This window comes from Asterias amurensis, chromosome 9 (genome assembly GCF_032118995.1).
Source record: "Asterias amurensis chromosome 9, ASM3211899v1".
Taxonomy (NCBI): Eukaryota; Metazoa; Echinodermata; class Asteroidea; order Forcipulatida; family Asteriidae; genus Asterias; species Asterias amurensis.
In genome coordinates this window covers 23617961-23636944 of record NC_092656.1, presented here as the reverse complement: position 1 = coordinate 23636944, position 18984 = coordinate 23617961, and the positions used below count along the sequence as shown (strand labels likewise).

Here is an 18984-nt window from a genome sequence, read left to right as displayed (position 1 = left end):
ATTTTTCGTTGCCAAGTAGCAAACTTCTCTTGTGCGTCCTTAGTGATGAGTGTAGTTTACTGGCAACTTTGTACACAACGTGGCACTACAAAACACCTGTTGCACACTCCTAGGTAGTCATTCATCACGATCGTTCGCTACAGTCAGCGTCAGCTACTTTACCCCGAGTGTGCCACGTACAACTAAAGAGTCTGAAGTAACTTCCTCCGATTTTTAAAGTTAAATTCAACGAAATAAGACAGCAAGCAATAATGGAGAAATCTAGTGGAATAAAGGAAGATGGAAGTCCAATGATTGCTGCAAGAGAAAGAGGTGGGTAGACTTAATGACATCGACGATTTGTCTTCACTATTTTTTAGACAGTGTGTTTAAAACTTCGTTCATCATTCTTCCAAAAAACAAAATAGCAAAACTTTGAGTTCCTGTCGCGAGTCGCATGTCTACACTCTTCATGCATTGATTGAATTTTAAAACTTATATTTATAAATGATGTGGAAAGAACCTTTTAATTATTGAATGAAGACATAACAAACAAAGTAGACTTTCAAGTTAATTTATTTGTGAACTATGCTGATGTTTATTCTTACGTTTTATTTCCTTTCTATCAGGACCTGGCCCTGGTCGCTATGGACTCCCATCAACATGTGGTGCTGTACAGCACGACTTCACCAAACACATGAAACCATCCTACTCCTTTGGCAACAGACTTGAAAATTCAAGTAAGTAGTTTTTCTTAAAAGTTAAAACTATAGGCCTGCGTGAGAGTTTATAATAGAAGTTTAAAAAGAAATTTATGCCTTTAATTTTAAACGATTTCTTATCCTATGTGGTGTTAATCAGTTTTATGTTTTTGCCCCTTGTTTTACAGTGTTCGGAAAAGACATCAGTCCTGGGCCAGCACATTTCATCAATCCAGCCATTACAAGGGGTGGCAAGGATGGGACACCAGCATACTCCATACTAGGCCGTCAAAAAGATCCAAGTAAGTATTTTTGAAACTTTAAAGTTCAAAAGGTTAATTGTGCAAAAACAAGCATACACTTGAAGCGAATCCTACTGCTTATTTTCTTTTAAAAGTTTTTTAAAACTGAATTTAAATGCATTGTTAACTAATTTGTTTTGTTTTCTTTTTCTCCTCAGATACATTTATAACGCCCTCACCATACGCTTACAGTCCAGAAAAGGTGCACCCACAAGGTGAACGTCACGCCCCAGCTTACTCCATGAGAGCACGCACACGATTCAGGAAACGAGACCAGAGCCCTGCTTCCAACAGCTACACTCTTCCTAATCTGATTGGACCCAAGGTGCCAAACAAGAAATCCTGTGCCAGTTTTGCAATGACATCGCGCCCCAAGGTCGGAGGTTACTTGGAGGATATGTCCAAGACACCTGGACCTGGTAGTCACAACGCTGTCCACCCGGATATTACAAAACAGAAGAAGCCTCTATACTCCATGCTTGGGAGGAACGTTATGCCAGGTGATGGGACCAGGAAGCCCGGCCCAGGGGCTCACAGTCCGGAGAAAGTTGTAGTTAACAAGAAGAAGTATCCAAGCTTCTCCCTTGGAATCAGACATTCAGAATTCGTTTGTCCACTCATCATTGATGTCACAGACTAAAAAAAAAACAATTTGTTTGTACTTGTATATTATTTTAATTGTTTTTAGAACTTGCCAGTATTTTTACATTCAATATCAGGGCCTAGTCTTACTTTATTCAAGAAACTTCAATTCAATACTGACTCTGCAAGGAGTATGATTTCCCAATAGGAATGAAACAAAATGTTCACAGAAAACAAGTGTTTCCAAACTTTCCACTGAAGACTAGGTCAAAAGAGTGGAGGTAATTTTGTGTTTATCATCATTTCAACTTGTTATGAGGAACAAGTGATATGTCGGAGCAAAAACATTTTCTCAACTTTGCAAAGTGTTTCAGGCAAGAACAAATGGTATGTGCAAAAACATTGAGACTTTTTAAATATTTTTAAACTTGTATGTAACTGAATTGCTGATTTAGGAAACGCACTGTTCGCTGACACAACAGATTAGCGCAACAACAATTTTGCACAAGTTTAGAACCACCTCACGGCAATTGAGGTACAACTATAGTCAACCCTCACTATGAAGAGCATAATATAAAGAGATTCTGTCAATTAAGTGTAAAATATATGAAGGCATGAATCTTAGTATGCTTTGCATTTGTTCTCTTTATCGTGCATTTTACCCCCTTTTTTTTTAAGACACTGTACACTATTGGTAATTGTCAAAGACCAGTTTTTAAAAATATTTTATGCATATAAAAAAACTTTGAAAATTTGAACTCAATTGGTTGTCGACAGTCAATTGGTTGTCGAAGTAACAAGTTACCAAATGGAGGAAAAAAAACACGAATTGTGTGCTTTCAGATGCTTGAATTTGGGACCTCATAATCTATTTCTGAGGTCTCTAAATCAAGAGCGTGAAAAAAATTATAATGTTTTATACAACCAACAGCTTCCATTACTTGTTGCCAAGTGAGTTTTTATGATAACAATTATTTAGAGTCATTACCAATAGTGTCCACAGCCTTTTATATCACAATATTTCTATGATAATGAGGTATAATTTGGTCTATTCAAGAACTTTTCCAATTGGCTCAGACATATAACTTTGTATTTTTAGTTCACCACTCAAATCAGGGTCCTTAAGTTATGATGCAATAATTGTGTGTGAATGCAAGTCCAAAGTCGACTTTGTTTTGTTTTAAAGCTTAGACAGTCAAGTCAGGACTTGTGCTATTAATTGAAAATGGTTTCGACTGTTGCAACATGCTTCACGAGGCTTGTATATAATGTTTTGTAAATATTACATTTTAATCAGAGATATTTAAAATTAACCAAGTGTCAACTATGCAATGATACATAAACATGTACACATAGTAGATGGAGATGTGCAAAACAAGAGTTGTTGGTACTTATTATCACAAGGATAAAATAAGACTGTGTCAACTTGATCAAATATTGAGTTTGGATGTTAAATTCAATGTTATGCAATGTTGTCTTGTGTGCTCAAATGTTACAATGGTTTTGATGCAATTTTGTACATGATATTGTACACAGAACAATGTACATTCATATGTTAATACTGAAAACAAAAATAAACACGTATACTGTATACAATACAAAGCTTACAGTTGTATTATATTTAATATTTTTGAATCTGTTGGGGGTTGTGACATATGAATTTACAAGAAGATGGCCCCTGAGAACAAAGATCTTTTAAGATAAAACTGCAATCAGTCTTAATAGCTAAGCTGAGTGTGATGTCACAATACAAAATCACTACACAGAATTTTAGTGCTTTGTACAATTGAGCCTGGGAAATGGTTGACCACCCCCCCCCCCACTTTGTTCACGACTTGACATGACTTTTGTTTGACTTAAGCAGCCCCCTTCCTACCCCCACCCCCTTCTAATTCATTATTTTTCAGTTTGAGAAAAAAGGGCTGGGCTGAATACATTTAGACAATTTACTGGATGGGACACATCCATAGAGCTATGTACTTGTAATAAGACTTATTATATAGCTCTATGGACAGGTCACAGACTGGCTACTCTCTTTGAAACTGTTTTGTTCAAAAAGCAACGGGAGAGATAAAAAATGTTTTTCTTTTAATATGTCAGAAAACATAAATTGCCCTCCTTTCATGTTTTATAGAATTCTTAAATCTTGATTGGTGTTTCAAATAGGCAGTGAGAAACCCATTTTAGAATTCCTAAATTGAGCACACAATAGGCCTAAATGCTTTCAGTGGAACAGCTACCAGAGCCATTCACTCTTCCTCAAAGTTTTTTATGGTTTCAAGGATCTTTTCCCACAGCCTTGACAGTCATTTGGAGGTTGTTGGTTCAAATCCTGGCCCGTCTTGTCAATTTGTCTTTGTTCAACCCCAAATCATTTCAATTTGACCCAGTCAGTTTCCCTTGTTGCTATACATGTACATGTACTGTTTACATTTATGTACGTAGCAACAATGTGTAGACACACCTTTTGTTTGGCATAACAGAGGAGATCCACAGATCAGGGCACACCAATGTATAGACCATGTGACCTTTGTTTACATTATTGTTTGACCTTGTACATCATTTGACTAGTCTAGCAGGCAAGATACTGCACTGGTCATATGGGAAAGTTAACATTTTGTGTCATAATTTCCACATAAAATCCAGGAGTTATGAAAGTAAAAGCTGGACAAGTTTTGAGGTGCCCCCTTTAGTCAAATCAATAGTGCAATCTCCATAAAATACAAGTTTAAATGTTTTCTTACTTGGGCCGTTTACAAATTGTGCCTGCAGGAAGTCCAGGCTCTGTGGCTCTTTTGTAAACATGTGATGTCACAGGTCACATCGTCTATAATACAAGATGTCATGTTGAAGAAAACACTATGAAGCACAGCTATTGAATTATACAATCAATATGCATTGTTATTAAAAACATCAAACTAAAGTAAATTAAACACAATTTCAATTTATGAATGCCTAGGTGCAAAATAATAACTTCTTGTCCTAATACTTAGTCTTTGCCCAGGCGTAGATTTTAGAACATTTGACTGTTTGGATGATAGACGTTGCTTGTTATTAATGCCGGCTGTCCTGAGATTGTCTGAAATGTGGTCAACTTGATAAAATTAATTGAATATTTCCTTGCAGAAAGTATACATTGTACAGTGCCGGCCTGGAATTCCATGGGGTCATAGCCTCCGTTGCCTTTCATTGTGCCCCTTCAAATTCTTCCCATACTTTAGGATTTTCCAAATGGAAGTGCCCGTTTTCCTGGCACTGTACATGTACATTGTTCTTGCATTTAGGGATACTCCACAATTTATTTCAGCTTTTATTTTTATTCATGCCTATACTTACACCAACAATATTGTAAAGTACTATCCATTCTTTTTGGAAATAGCTCAACCGAGACCTTTAGTTTCTAAATCGTCCTCAAAAGAATGCTACATAATTATTACCTTCTTGGTTTAAATTATTTTTACTTATAACTATTACCCCCAAACAAAGGAATGATTAATTTGAGTTAAGATCACATACAACTAAAAATACACCATATTGTACCAAGAAGAGCTAATAAAAGCATACAGTACACTAAATGCTTTGAAAACGACAACCCCCAACTTATGTTACTTGTAAGCCGTTACTTTTTTCTATAAAGTTAGTAGTACATTGTACTACAATGTTTTCTTCTTCAAAATACAACGGTTGATCAAACTTTCATTTGGAATCCAACTATCAATAATTTTTGGTGAACAATTTCATACCTTATTAAGAAAAAGAAGGAAAAAAGACTAGAAATACTATTAACAAATGAAAATGAGCTTTAATAACAACAGTCATCTTTAAGGAAAAGCAAAAGTAAACATGGCATGTACACTGATTGCAATAACTGCCCTATCAAAAACTGCCTTGCAAAATATAAGATGAGTAATTTTAAGGGAAAAAAATGAACACAGAATTTGCTCTTATACGACAAGTCCACATGCTATTTCACTATTCCACATAATAGTAGTCTGCATTTCGTACCGAACAGGATGCTTTTCAACAATGAACTAGCCAGCCGGACCACTTTGAGAAACTTTTGACAACAGGTCCTCATCAGGTGATTTTTTTTTTAACTGACCTTGCATTGGTCAGTGGTTCACTGTTAAGGGATAAAGCTGTAGCCATGAACGGTAATGATCTACCCAAGTACCAAGAACCAATCAAAAGAAAAAATCAACGAAATGATAATGAAATATATATTCCTTAGTTTTTAAAACCACATTAAATTAAAGGTAGGAATCTCCTTTCACAAATTTCTTTTGAATTTTCCAATTTTTTTAAAGAAATTTTCTGATAACCAATTTGTTGATGACAGTTTAGCATTATGAAACAAAACAAAACACAAATGAATGTAACAAAAGTTTTCAAACATTGACAAAGCGTCAGCCCTTAGTACGTCAATTGAATAAATAACTATCGTTGTCCAGACCGAGTCCCATTGACTGCTGGTGGAGTTGATGTTCAACTAGTCATACAAATGTTGAATTCACACTTGTCATCACTGTCCATGCAGCTAGCACTTCCATAGCCACATGAACCATCCAATCTATTTACAAGTTTAGTATTTACATGGAGTGCACAGGGTGTGTTGGAGCTCTGTGTGTATGTATTGCTTGGAGATCACAGAACCCATCCTGGTTGATTTACAAAACAAATGTCAAGCTGTTCCAAGATCACAAATTCTGTACCTCCTGTAGTGGCTTGTGGTGTGGTCTTCTGAAGAGAAGGATGTGAGGCTCTGAAATGGACAAGACAAACAATGAGAAAAGCTTCCAGGAGTTGGGGGAGGCCAGGCTTAGGGTGGGGGTTAAGTTCCATTAACGTTGGAAAACCCACTGTCTTGGTTTGCCAATGGCCACTGGATTGTGTGTCCAATGTGAAGTTTTAGCTGCAGACCCACATCATTGTCACAAGTTAAAAACATACATCTTAACTTCATAAAGTTTTGTAGTTTTGTGTCCATAAACACCTCAGAGCTGATTTGACAAATGAACATTTGCTTTGTGGCACAAGATTGAAAAAAATGCATTGTAAAAAAATCCAAGTTATTTTCGGTGGCAAGTCTGATGCATTCAAAGTTTATTTTAATGTAGTTTATAAGCCACATATCCATGGTTTGTGGACTAATCGACTACTAGGTGCATGGATCAACGTACTCAATGATGATTTAGACCTTAATGTTATAACCAAGATAGAAACATGTACACTGTTTATTAAGGGCCAAGGTGAAGTTTCTAGAACTGATAAGCTTACTTAATGGGGGGGGGGTCCTGAATAATTATTTGCAGGCCTGGCTAGGCCCAGAATGTTCCTGGAGGGACTGTGCATCATTTCTCTCAAGAAAACTTAAAGGCTCAAGGAGTATGATTTGTGGGGAATCCTTAAATCAGGAAATACCCAATATCCTCAGACACCACATCAGTTTTTACCTGGCTTATGGGACATGTAGTGCACCCATCCCTGGCTTTGCTGAACTCCAATTCTTCTCCATTCTTCCTCTTTCATCGTCCGATCTTTTGACACCAACTTGGCAATCGTTTTTGGTAGCATAACATGCCTAGAACAAAAGAATTTAAATTAATCACATATGTTATATCTTAGAAGTTAGCCAATCGTCATTAAAAAAGCCTCTTGGTACCATTTGGACCTGTCCAGAAATTATGTACATGTAGCAAAGACAACTAAAACCAAATTTTGTTTTTAAAAGAAATACAAAATAAGATTCACAGAGAAGAGCATGGCACATAGACATCATACTAATCTCTGGCTTAAATGGAACATGTAGTGCACCCATCCCTGACTTTGCTGAACTTTGTGGTGGAAAATGTAAGTCATATCCAAAAGTGGGAAATGCATAGTTGTTCCAGTACGATTTGTTATCTATAGGGAGCCTATAAACCGTATTGAATATGACATCACCATTCAAATATCTGCTCTACAACATCTGTGTGTGTGTGCTTGTGTCGTACAAACCAAACCGGGAACGCTGCGTGCTTGATTGATATGATCATAAACAGGAACTTTTTAACGTTGGGAGCTGCATTATTTCACAAAAATTACGTATTTGTGAAGAATGTATGCGACCAAAACCACCGTCCGCAGAAAATGTGTGCTGCCATGGAATGTGAAACTGTGGAAATCAGGTAAGATTTGAATTATGAAGCTTTGAAAATGTTCCGCCCCAGAAATCCAGGAGGTCACTGTACATAATACATGTATACGAAAATGTAACGCCGCCAGGGCTAACCTGAGCAGTACTACATGAACTACATTTAGCTGTTAAGTGGAATTTGTTTTGCAGACTGCAAATATTTATGCCAGAATTTATGGAATTGTGGATAAAATTGTGCACAAAATGTGCATTAAAAAGTTTATGTTCTCTTATTAGATTTCCGTTTGTTTAGACTGGAAAGTTAGGAATGGTAAATAAAAAATCAGTTTCATTTTGCCAAAAATTAATAAAATAATTACGATTGCAAGGTTTTTTACACGGACAATCGGGTTACAGGAAACTACAAGTACACTTTGGTTCTTGCAAGCAATTGCATGATTAAAAATTTTGCAAACTTTGAACACTGCATTTTGTTCAAACATAAATGCCCAACCTTTCTCATGATGCTGTGTAGCCCACCTTGTTGAGCTGTTAATGGCTCCGCTTTTAACATCGGTCTCACCACTGTCACCATTACAGCCCCCAACATACCTCATTTTATTCCTTACATCTGTGGAATTACTATGACACATAACAGGGCTTACTAAATGATGACTTCGTCCAGATGTGATGATTTGAAAATTGATCCAAAAAATCGTGTACAAAAATTACATTTAACGTGACATGTTCTTGGGCGCTGCCATGTTTTAATGATTCTCCTCCCTGTTGATCGTGGGCGCCCGGCAAATCTTGCAAGTCATGATTATCCATAAGGTGACCTCATGATCGCTAGGCTTATGTCCGTGTACAGTAAAAACTGAATATGTATAAGGTGACGTAGCGATGCGCTGTATCTAGAAACTGCCACCGCGCAACGTCACCTCATACATATTCATATTTATTTTGTACGCCACACAAATTGATAAATCAGCGAAGCGTAGCCATACCGCGTCACGTGACATTACCTCTTGGATATTCATGACTTGCAAGAGTTGCCTGGTGCCCCGACTTCTCACGTCCAACAGGGAGGAGAATCATTAAAACATGGCGGCGCCCAAGAACATGTCACGTTTAATGTAATTTTTGTACACGATTTTTTTGGACCAATTGTCAAATCATCACATCTGGACGAAGTCATCATTTAGTAAGCCCTGTTATGTGTCATAGTAATTCCACAAATGTAAGGATTAAAATGAGATATGTTGGAGTAGTATAGGACTTTTTTAAATGGGAGAAATTTGCAATCAAACTACCACGCATTTTGCGACCTTTGAAAACTTAGCATTTAAGACATGTATCGAAGGTGGGCTGTAATGGTGACAGTGATGAGACCGATGTAAAAGCGGAGCCATTAACAGCTCAACAAGGTGGGCTAGATGCTGTGAGGTTAAAAGGGTAAGTTTGAAGTAATATTCTGACTGTAAAACTTCTGTCTGAAGCGACACTATTGTTCCAAAACTTGGTCTTGGGAAAATGTTGTAAAAACAAGGTTAGCCCACAAACTGTAGTCTGTACACATGAACAGTACAGTATGTCAGTAAGAATTTATAAATGCTTTTGAAAAAGCATAAGTCACACTTAAAAAATTAAAACATTGCAAGAAACTTAAATTTATTATTTAAATTTTTAATAAATATAAAACTTAAAAGAACATTTTAAAGACAGTGGACAGTCACACTTATTGGTAATTGTCAAAGACCAGTCTTCTCACTTGGTGTATATGTATCTCAACATATGCATAAAATAACCAACCTGTGAAAATTTGAGCTCAATCGGTCGTCGAAGTTGCGAGATAATAATGAAAGAAAAAAACGCCCTTGTCACACGAAGTTGTGTGCTTTCATATGCTTGATTTCGAGACCTCAAATTCTAAACTTAACTTGACTTGAGGTCTCGAAATCAAATTCGTGTAAAATTACTTCTTTCTTTCTCGAAAACTACAACACTTCAGACATGGAGGAATAATTATTCCTCCATGCTTCAGAGCAGAGGGAACGGTTTCTCACAAAAGACACAATGTTTTATACCATCAAACTCTCCCTATTACTCGTTACCAAGTAAGGTTTTATTTATGCTAATAATTATTTTGAGTAACTATTTAATTAGGCCTAAACCGCCTAGTAGTAGTAAAAAGTAGGGCCTACCAATAAATAGTGTCCACTGCCTTTAAAACTATTATTAATAGTATTAATATTATGGAAAAGATTGACTAAAGTAACAGTGAGTTAGCAAATATTTTGAATTGGTAATCACAATGTGTACTATACTATCTCGTTTGGCAATCAGATTGCTTAATTCATTTTTCAAAAATCAATCCTTTTGTTCTGCATATCCTAATGCATGGATGGCCATGATAAGATGATGCAGGACACCACCCCAAGAATGGTGCCAGCCGTCAAAAGAACATTCCTCGTTTGTTAAAAAATACTTACCTATATTCGTAAACATCGTCATAATACTTGTCTGAATAATATATATCTTTCTGTGACATATTGATGAAAACTGTCGTCGAATGATTTCGAAAACTGCACAAATTAGACACTCTTTGCTGCTTATTGAATCGAGCGAGAATCTTTCACATCCAGCCAGTCCGAAAATTAAAGTGCAAAAGTGGCATTGACTGATTTTAAACCAAACGCTCAAAAAGAGCCGCTGAACGTGATTGGTCAATGTCCTCACTGTAGAAAGAAACACAAAGAACAACCCCATGTGATTGGTGTATCCGGACCATGTGACTTAAAAAGTAAGCTGTCTTTTACAATGGCAGGGTACCAGTATAAGACAACTTCGTACTCATATTGATCGACTCCCTGTACATCTATTTCTTTAGTTTTATGAAGACAATGCAAAAGGTTGTGCAAACATTATTTCTTTGACTTTTGTAAAGCCGGCCCTCTGTTGAACAAATTTTGTTAGTTTTTCTGCAGACGACGAGGACGAGCGAAAAAAAGGCAAGCATGTGAAAATGTTGTTAAACTTTACCAGAACTAAACTTGATTTTGCATTTTTTCTTTCATTCAAATTTGCCGTCATACTTGTAAGGTCTACTATTATTTGTTTTAATAATTTGTTAACAACATGATTTATGTCCATAAACGGTCATTTTAGGGGTACTGTGTTTATCAATATCAGTCGCTAGTCGTCACTGTCTGTACTGTGTGTGTCACTGTGGTTCGGTTGGCTTATGAGTCAACTCGGTCCCAAGTCAACTCGGTCCCAGTTAACTCGGTCCCAAGTCAACTCGGTCCCAAGTCAACTCGGTCCCAAGTCAACTCGGTCCCTATGGTTGACGGGAAGTATGTTTTCTTTGAATTGGAAAAAACAACTAATGGATGTGTTTTGACTTTGTAGAGAAAGTAACTGCATCTGTTTCGTGATAAACATTTATTATTTTTTGTTTTACTGCTTCTCTCTCAAATATACCTACAAATTTAAATAATTATAAACCAGAGTAGTAGAGGTATACATAAAATAAGATAAAAAAGCATCGCTTCAACAACTAGTCTAATTTAATTATTATTATAGAAATTATAATTTAATTTTAAATTAAAATATAAAAACAAAATCATAATTTTTTTAAACATTTCATTTAGTTTAAAATTAAATAATACTAAATTAATCCTACTTAATTTATAACAAATAATATTTAATTAGCTGATTTTAATATTTAAAATGATAATCTTATTCATTATTGAAATTTAGAACTAGACTAGGCCTAACCTAAACTTTAAAATAATTACATTTTTAAAGTAAAACTAAAATCAAAAAGAAGAGATTCACTTTAGTCAGCTGACTACCATCTACCTTGGTAGTTGCAGGCCCTCTGTTGACATTATTTTGTTAGTTTTTCTGCAGACAACGACGAGAGGATGAGCAAAAAAAAAAAATAGCAAGCATGTGAATATTACTTTACCAGAACTACCCCCCTAAACTTGATTTGCAGTTTTTCTTTCATTCTAATTTGCCTGCATACTTGTAAGGGAAAAGTTTTCGTATGGTGCCAGCACTTTTTCATTCGATATTAAATAATATAGTATCTAATTTAATTCAATGAGATATCCCTTTTTGTAAAAATGGGTAAAAAAGTGGTGGCGCCATACGGAAAGTTATCCCTTGTAAAAGGTCTACCAATAATTTTTTAAAGAATTTGTTAACAACATGATTTATGTCTATAAACGGTCATTTTAGTGGTGCTGTTTTTTTAAATATTATCAGTCGTCACTGGACACTGTGTAGTGTGTGGTTCGGTTGGTAGAGAAAGTAACTGCATCTTTTTCGTTATAAACATTTATAATTTTATGTTTTACTACTGCTTCTCTCTCAAATATACCTACAAATTAAAATAATTATAGACCCAAGTAGTAAAAGTATATATAAAATAAATAAAAAGGCATCGCTTCAACAACTATTCTAATTTAATCATGGAAACAAAATCATAATTTTGTAATAAAAAATAAAGTAAAACATTTCATTTAATATTAAATTATTAAATAAATTAATCCTACCTATTAATTATAAATAAATAAAAGTTTACCTAATTAGCCTATTAATGATAATATTATTTATTATTAAAATTTAGAACTTTAAAATAATTAGGTAAATTACATTTTTTAAGTAAAAAGAAGAGATTCAGTCAGCTGACTACCACCTAAAGTAGTAAAGGCAGTGGACACTAGTATTTTTAGTAATTACTCAAAATAATTATATCATAAAAGTAAACCTTTCTTGATTACAAGTATGGGGAGAGGTTGATAGTAAATTTAGTATAAAACATTGTGAGAAATAATATCACACTTACAGTACAGGAATGTTTTTGGCCCAATGGCCAGGGCACTAATGTGAAGCGCATTGTCATTGATACCTAGGCATAATTGTAAAATGTGCTATAATAACATCAACAACTAGCTCTAACTATAATTACTATCTGTAACCTATACCATTATATTTTTGTGGTACAGAATTGCTAATTCCTACGGAGAATTACCAACACAGTCTGGTCTCTTCAAATCCCTTCTTGAAGTAGTTGATTACTCAGGACTTCACCATCAGTACAAAGACCCTTGAATGAAGGACAATGAGTCGTAAGCAGACACCAAGTGATTTCTTAAAGCAGATCATAGGTAGACCGGTGGTTGTGAAGCTAAATTCTGGAGTTGACTACAGGGGTAAGGGCATTAAAATTTGATCAATTGCATTTGAACAAATAATTACACAGGTTTACAGATTTGATACACTGCATTTTACCATTGTCCAGGGTAGTTGTGATTAGCATTAGCATAACTAAGTGGTGAGGGAATTAAGAGTCCCTGACTAGAATGTTGCAAGGCATTCAGATTTAGAATTTGCAATATAAAGGCACTGGACACTTTTGGTAATTACTCAAAATAATTGTTACCATAAAAACTTATTGAATTGTGAGAAACGGCTCTGAAGTAACATAGTGTTTGCAAAAGAGCTAATTATTTATCACTCAAATTTTAGGGCCTGAAGCCTTTTTTAGGCATCTGAGAAAGCACACAACTTAGAGCATCAAGGTTTTTTTAATCTTTCATTTTTCTTTTTTATGTTTCAAGTTTCCAGTTTCTTTCAAGCAGTCCACACTTTCACCAGCCATCTTATATTTATTAGGCCTTGGCATGAATGGACACTTAATTTATCATTTTAGTTAATGGTTTAACCTTTAAAATACATACAAAATTGTTATAAAATAAGTTGTTTTTGTATTCCTCAGGAGTACTTGCCTGTCTGGATGGTTACATGAACATAGCTCTAGAGCAAACTGAGGAATACGTCAATGGCCAATTGAAAAACAAATATGGAGATGCCTTCATCAGGGGAAACAATGGTAAGCCTTGATGGAGGGAGTACAAGATCATTCTTAGAATGATGAAGTCTTTTGTGGGGGTGTCATGGCGGAGTGTCATAGAGCATTGAAGACAAGTTCTTGTGGTTAAGTCATCAGGGTGTGGGTTCGAGTCCGGGTTGTGACACTTGAGTAAAAACAAGTGTTGTTGCGCAAGATGCTCTTCAACCAGGTGTATGTGAGGGTGGAGTTTTATATTGTGTATGAAAAGCCTCTGTAGCTCCGGAGCGCCACTGCAGCTCAGGGCTGTATACTCCCCAGGAAGCTGGGAAAGGTTATAGGTTGTTTTTGGCCCAACTACCTGGGCACTTAATGTTAAGCGCATCAATGTGTTATAGTAAAAAACAGAACAGCCACGCCTATCCCAGCCTATCTCCAAATATTTGACGAAAGCTTGGGTTGTGGATTTTATGGTATTAATTGACCCAGCATAAAACAGACATCACAAAATCAAAGATTTTGCATGCCCATATAAGATTTGAAAATGTGTATTAATATGTGTTACGTATTTGTGTTTATCTTTGTAGTGTTATACATCAGCACACAGAAGAGGACGTACTGAGGACTTGCAACAGAGACTGGAATCGGGAAACGATCAATGAGCCATGAAAGAGGGCTTTCTGGTCCCCATTATGGAATACTTACATGGGATGTAGTCATAACTTTTATATACACTGCCTCAAAGGTCGAACTTGACCAACATTGAGGGGCTAGTGTTTTTTTTTCTGTGTTGTAATTAAATTGGGCCAACTGTTAAGTTCGGATGGGTAAGTTTGTACATGATGTACCTGTTGGCCTAATATATTACCAACCAAAAATTACCATACCTGATTCAACAATTAATTTGCCAGCAGAGATCTCGCTAGTTCTTGTTTTTTAGTCCTGGAATTACATGGAAGCAATGGCCTCCATTGGCCTTGGTGCCCCTTCAAAAAAATTCCGCATTTGTTTTAACGATTTTTAAATGGAACTTACCTTCGCAAAACTATATCAGCCAAGCCCTCTCCAAGATGAAGTTCAAGGCCTGTATTTGCCTTTTTTTCTATGAGGAGATGGGAAACATGGAGTAGCATGTGGTTATCAAGCAACACTTAACAGATTCCTGGTTTTTTTTTGGTCAATTACAATCATTCATTTAACATGTTTCAATTTATCGAAGCCTAAAGTGGTCAAGGGTCGCTGCCCATCTGTAAACTGAAAGGTTGTTCTAACAGTAAATACTGCATTAAAAAATTATACCCAAGAAAAACATACTGATGGAATTTTGTTGGTTCCTAGCTTATTTATGTGTTTAACCCTTTAGAAAACCTTTATTTCTGTATTAACATTGCCACATGCAGGCCCCAAACTGCATGGAGGCCTCTGTGTCTTGGTCATTGCCTTGATGCCCTTTAATTGTTCCGATAGAAATTTACAATTTCCTCATAGAGGTGTATTTTTTCTAAGGAGACCACTTCTTGGTGCCCCTGCCCTCTGAAAAAGGAAGCGTTAGGCCTACATATGACATGGAGGTGAAACAGCAATATGTTGGCTTTTTTGTATTGTAGATTTTATAAAAAAAATAAAAAATTGTAAATTCATAACCCCTTCTTTGACCTTTTATGGAAATGGTTCGAATCCTGTAGCTGTTATGAGGTATTATGGCTTAAGCTGCCACTAAAGCTAGTAGCTACTAAAAGTTAAGATTCTCTGTGTAAAATGTGAAGTTTTTGCATAGACTACCTTTATGTTTTTATTTTCTTACAACTTTGTTAGCTGAAGAAATACAAAGAAATTAAAATATCATCATTAGGAATATAATTTTTTTTATTCTGAACACACTTGACTTCTGATTTCTTAATTTGATTTTTGTTTGTTAGGAATTTGTTTCAATGTATTTAAAACAGGGGGGCGGGGTACATGTAAATGACTATCGTTGTTTTTTTTTTTGTTTTTTTTTGAGATTCAAAAAACTCCTTATTAAAGTAAAAATTGATGAATACAATTTTATGAAAGTACAAGAGGAAATAAAACGAGGCATCAGGGGTTTGCGAACAAACAAAAAGCTGTTCTATGTATTTGTTTAATTTGACTGAATGCTCCAGGATTTAAAGTGAACCCAACTTTAAGATAGAAGACCATTGACCTCTGATAAAACCTTATTTTGACGCAAAGTGTTTGTTCCTAACGACCTGAGCTTGATCTTAAATCTGATACTGACCAAAAATTTGTTTTGAGTCGGGCCCAAACTTTTACCTTCACTCTAACTGAACTATTCAACACGACCCTTATTCCTGGTTCAGAAAAAGCGATTTCCTTATTTGAAATTCCTGTTTAAACCCCTGTTGAAACCAAAAGGAAAGGTTAAGGTGGGTCTGCTACACACCAAGGGCTTTCTGTCACACAAATTTAGAGGCAAAGTATGGAGTGGGATCGGATGAGCAGGAAATTCTTGCTTCGAGTCATCTTTATTGTTAACTTTTTAAGATAATTGATTACTTCTTCGATCACAATACTAAAAAAAACATCTTTTTTTATGTCCGGTTTGTTTTAATCTTAGTTTCTGTCCCATTTGCTAAAATGCAAACAATTCACGTTACACTTCCATTACATACATATCCAGTTCCTACAAAAACACTATTTAGATGTCGTGAGATGTTAAATAAACAAGAAGGCCTTGTACATACCTCAACTAGATCTAACACTAAAAAAACATTGGCACATTTCACTATATTGTCAATGATGAGTAAAAAAATGGCTCATAAAACTTCTACTTTTCCAACATGAATTAAAAATGTAAATAGTCAAAATTGTTTGGTTATTGCTAAGAATTGGCAAGAAAGAAAAATTCACAATGGAAGCATCTTTGGGCCCTAATAAAGTTACATTCTTGGCTTTAAGTTGAGGATGCTGATCATTCTTTCTTGCAGCTGAGAAGCTGAATCACAAAGGACGTGGCTACAAGTGTTCGAGCTGCTGAGATGCAAGGGTGCCTTTTAAAGCATTTGATTTTACTACAGGGAGGAAAACTCATAGGTGACATAGGAGAGAACCAATGCACAACTCTACTCACATATTAAGCCCTTAGCTGGTAGTCGAACCAGGGCCACTTTGATGTCATCCATGCACCATTGGCAAGTGTGGCCTAAAATTGGTGATCACTTTGGTTAATTGATTTAAAAACAGTACATGCTCTGTGCCTGCTAGGTCCCGGAAAAAAATCTGTTGGGTGGGTGGGAACCAAACCGCTTCCCTGTGCCACAGCAATTAAATTACAATCACTCTATTCCAGATGCAAGTCTGAAGTTACCTTGCACCAACAGAACTGTAGACCAAGATTACATTTTAAAAATTCAAACCATCAATTGTCAGATTATGTCTAAATAGGTATAAGGTACATTTGCTTTAAATCACTTAAGTTTTAGCCATCCAGCCTTTAATTTAAACTTTCATGATTAGCTGACTATAAAAAGATACAAGTGGGTTGACATTTCTACACAGCTGCAAAAATACATTGTATAAAAACTAACAAGTCTGTGAAAAATGACATTAAAAACTACTTTTCTAAAAATGGTTCGCTAACTAAAAAATGCTGTGTAAATACCACCATTACATGTTTTTTAAAAGCAACATATTATAAACGGAATTTTTAATACAAAAATATGCATTTCGTCCTGAAAATATATTATGCTTATGCATAGCTTTCCATTTCATTGTTGATATAAAACAAGCATTCTGTAATACAATACTTTTTGAGGGAAAAGTTCGCAAGCAGGCTTACCAGATAAATCAATTGTTATTGGAAACAAGCAAGTAGTACCTAACAATCAAATACCTCGCAAGTCTGCTGCCACCTTGTGTTACAAAGTATCCCAGTATGTTGGGGGAAAGGAATCGATTGGTACAGCATACAATAACAATAGCAAGAAATCTGCAGTTGTAAAGGTATGATGCGAGACTTGCATGTCAACGTGGGTTTCTTTTTAAGGTAAGCTTTATTAAGTTAGATATTGAAAATTTGTAATTGCAGAAACAGGAAATGTTTAAAAAGCACACCAAGTATTGTAGTTTTCTGGTTTTGCATGTTGTCTAAACCATTAATATTCAGAGGAAATCAACCAGGCAGGTGGAAAAAAGTAGTATAGAGAAATGGCACCTTTTCAACCCCCCCCCCCACTTTCTTTAATTCAATCATAATTTGTCTTTATTTATTGCAATTTACAGGAGGTATCAAGAAGAGAGAAGGGGTTCATGAAAGCATTTTCCATTTTGAAATTCACTATCTTTAGCTTGGCGTAGTCCAAATGAAAAACAAGATCAAAATTGGAATTCAAGGAGAGAGGATTTGCTTAAGCTTTCCTTTATAAACCATGGCAGACTTTGATAAACTTCCCATTACAACAATTCAAATGAATTCCCAATAAACTGTTCTAGATCATCAATGTTGGAGACTTTCATTAGAATGCTTATTTTGCAGAGCATTCTGCTCGAGCTGTTCTAACCAGCTGTTTGGTGCTGGGCTGCAAGTCTATGATGTAGGCCCCTCTTAGGTCCACTGTCTCAATGGTCTTCTTCTTCAATTGTTGTATGTCAACCTTGTCCAGTCTTGTCAAGACCAACAGGCGGTCTCCTGAACAGAGAGGGTGGGGAAAATTGAAAAAAATAATATTCATTTTTGTTTATACACCGATGTATGTTGTAAGCACTACTTTCACCGAGTTCTGAGAAAAAAATCACAGGAATGTTACTCGGTGGGATTTGAAATGACCTTTGCAAAAAGAAATAAGGACCTTATGAGTTGAAATACACTTCACAAGTGCATCAAAGAAATTAACCCCACATCACTTTTTTGGTTTTGCCTCAAAGTGAAGGTAGTAACCTTCATGTCTTGCGCACATTTTTTTTACAAGTGTTTCAAATCCGTATGCGCCAATAGAGTGTTGTTCTGTCAAGGACTGGACTACTACCAATCATGGAGGTAGAAAATCTCCATGGATCAATAATAATAATAATGAATAATTTCTTCATTTATTATGCGCAATAGATGCGCATTACAACAATACACAGATATCAACAATAATTAAAAATTATTTAAAAATGGAAATTACACTGAAAATTACGAGAACAATAGTTAAAATCAAACAACAGAAATTAAACGACAGTCGGCAAAATGCCTCATAAAAAAATCTAATAAAAAGCCTGGTGGAATAAATGGGTTTTGAGCTATGTCTTGAAGGTACCAGTATTGTTGGCGATCCTGATTGCATAATGGAAGAGCATTCCAAATTTAGGGGCAATACACTCAAAAGCGCGATCTCCCAGAGTACTTTTAGTTTTACAATCAAACATAAAACACCATAAAGATAGCCCCAGTTTTCCTGGGTAATTTTCCTGATTTCAAGC

At 35.6% G+C, this 18984-nt stretch overlaps 4 protein-coding genes across 5 annotated transcripts in view; 2 read left to right on the top strand and 2 right to left on the bottom strand.

Moving 5' to 3' along the window:
• The first annotated feature begins 44 nt into the window (after window positions 1-44).
• On the top strand, window positions 45-2924 carry LOC139941494 (ciliary microtubule associated protein 1A-like). The gene is made up of 4 exons (XM_071938026.1): window positions 45-312; window positions 609-719; window positions 869-982; window positions 1141-2924. The coding sequence occupies exons 1-4, from the start codon at window positions 252-254 to the stop codon at window positions 1620-1622; spliced, it is 768 nt and encodes a 255-aa protein (XP_071794127.1). The 5' UTR covers window positions 45-251; the 3' UTR covers window positions 1623-2924.
• A 1515-nt stretch (window positions 2925-4439) lies between these two features.
• LOC139941495 (cyclin-dependent kinases regulatory subunit-like) lies at window positions 4440-10362 on the bottom strand. Its single transcript, XM_071938027.1, has 3 exons — window positions 10172-10362; window positions 7018-7145; window positions 4440-6326 (listed from the first exon to the last, which is right to left on the bottom strand). The coding sequence occupies exons 1-3, from the start codon at window positions 10228-10230 to the stop codon at window positions 6262-6264; spliced, it is 252 nt and encodes an 83-aa protein (XP_071794128.1). The 5' UTR covers window positions 10231-10362; the 3' UTR covers window positions 4440-6261.
• Window positions 10363-10591: 229 nt separating this feature from the next.
• Window positions 10592-15518, top strand: LOC139941410 (U6 snRNA-associated Sm-like protein LSm6). The gene is made up of 4 exons (XM_071937887.1): window positions 10592-10690; window positions 12698-12904; window positions 13471-13584; window positions 14130-15518. The coding sequence occupies exons 2-4, from the start codon at window positions 12814-12816 to the stop codon at window positions 14162-14164; spliced, it is 240 nt and encodes a 79-aa protein (XP_071793988.1). The 5' UTR covers window positions 10592-10690; window positions 12698-12813; the 3' UTR covers window positions 14165-15518.
• Window positions 15519-15689: 171 nt separating this feature from the next.
• Window positions 15690-18984, bottom strand: part of LOC139941409 (alpha-2-macroglobulin-like) — a 74325-nt gene continuing 71030 nt past the window's right edge. For both annotated transcript variants that reach the window (XM_071937884.1, XM_071937885.1), the window contains exon 46: window positions 15690-18211. In XM_071937884.1, the coding sequence (XP_071793985.1) occupies window positions 18048-18211 (164 nt within the window). In that variant the 3' untranslated portion in view covers window positions 15690-18047. The remainder of the gene's footprint in view (window positions 18212-18984) is intronic.

Bases quoted from the DNA above. Each gene is read 5' to 3' on its own strand.
- LOC139941495 (XM_071938027.1), bottom strand. From the start codon at position 10,230: ATGTCACAGAAAGATATATATTATTCAGACAAGTATTATGACGATGTT. The intron at 7,146-10,171 runs GTAAGTATTTTT...CTTTTGTTCTAG, and splicing joins GACGATGTTTACGAATATAG to GCATGTTATGCTACCAAAAA. The intron at 6,327-7,017 runs GTAAAAACTGAT...TGTCCATTTCAG, and splicing joins CTACATGTCCCATAAGCCAG to AGCCTCACATCCTTCTCTTC.
- LOC139941494 (XM_071938026.1), top strand. From the start codon at position 252: ATGGAGAAATCTAGTGGAATAAAGGAAGATGGAAGTCCAATGATTGCT. The intron at 313-608 runs GTGGGTAGACTT...CCTTTCTATCAG, and splicing joins GATTGCTGCAAGAGAAAGAG to GACCTGGCCCTGGTCGCTAT. The intron at 720-868 runs GTAAGTAGTTTT...CTTGTTTTACAG, and splicing joins CAACAGACTTGAAAATTCAA to TGTTCGGAAAAGACATCAGT.
- LOC139941410 (XM_071937887.1), top strand. From the start codon at position 12,814: ATGAGTCGTAAGCAGACACCAAGTGATTTCTTAAAGCAGATCATAGGT. The intron at 12,905-13,470 runs GTAAGGGCATTA...TGTATTCCTCAG, and splicing joins TTCTGGAGTTGACTACAGGG to GAGTACTTGCCTGTCTGGAT. The intron at 13,585-14,129 runs GTAAGCCTTGAT...TTATCTTTGTAG, and splicing joins CTTCATCAGGGGAAACAATG to TGTTATACATCAGCACACAG.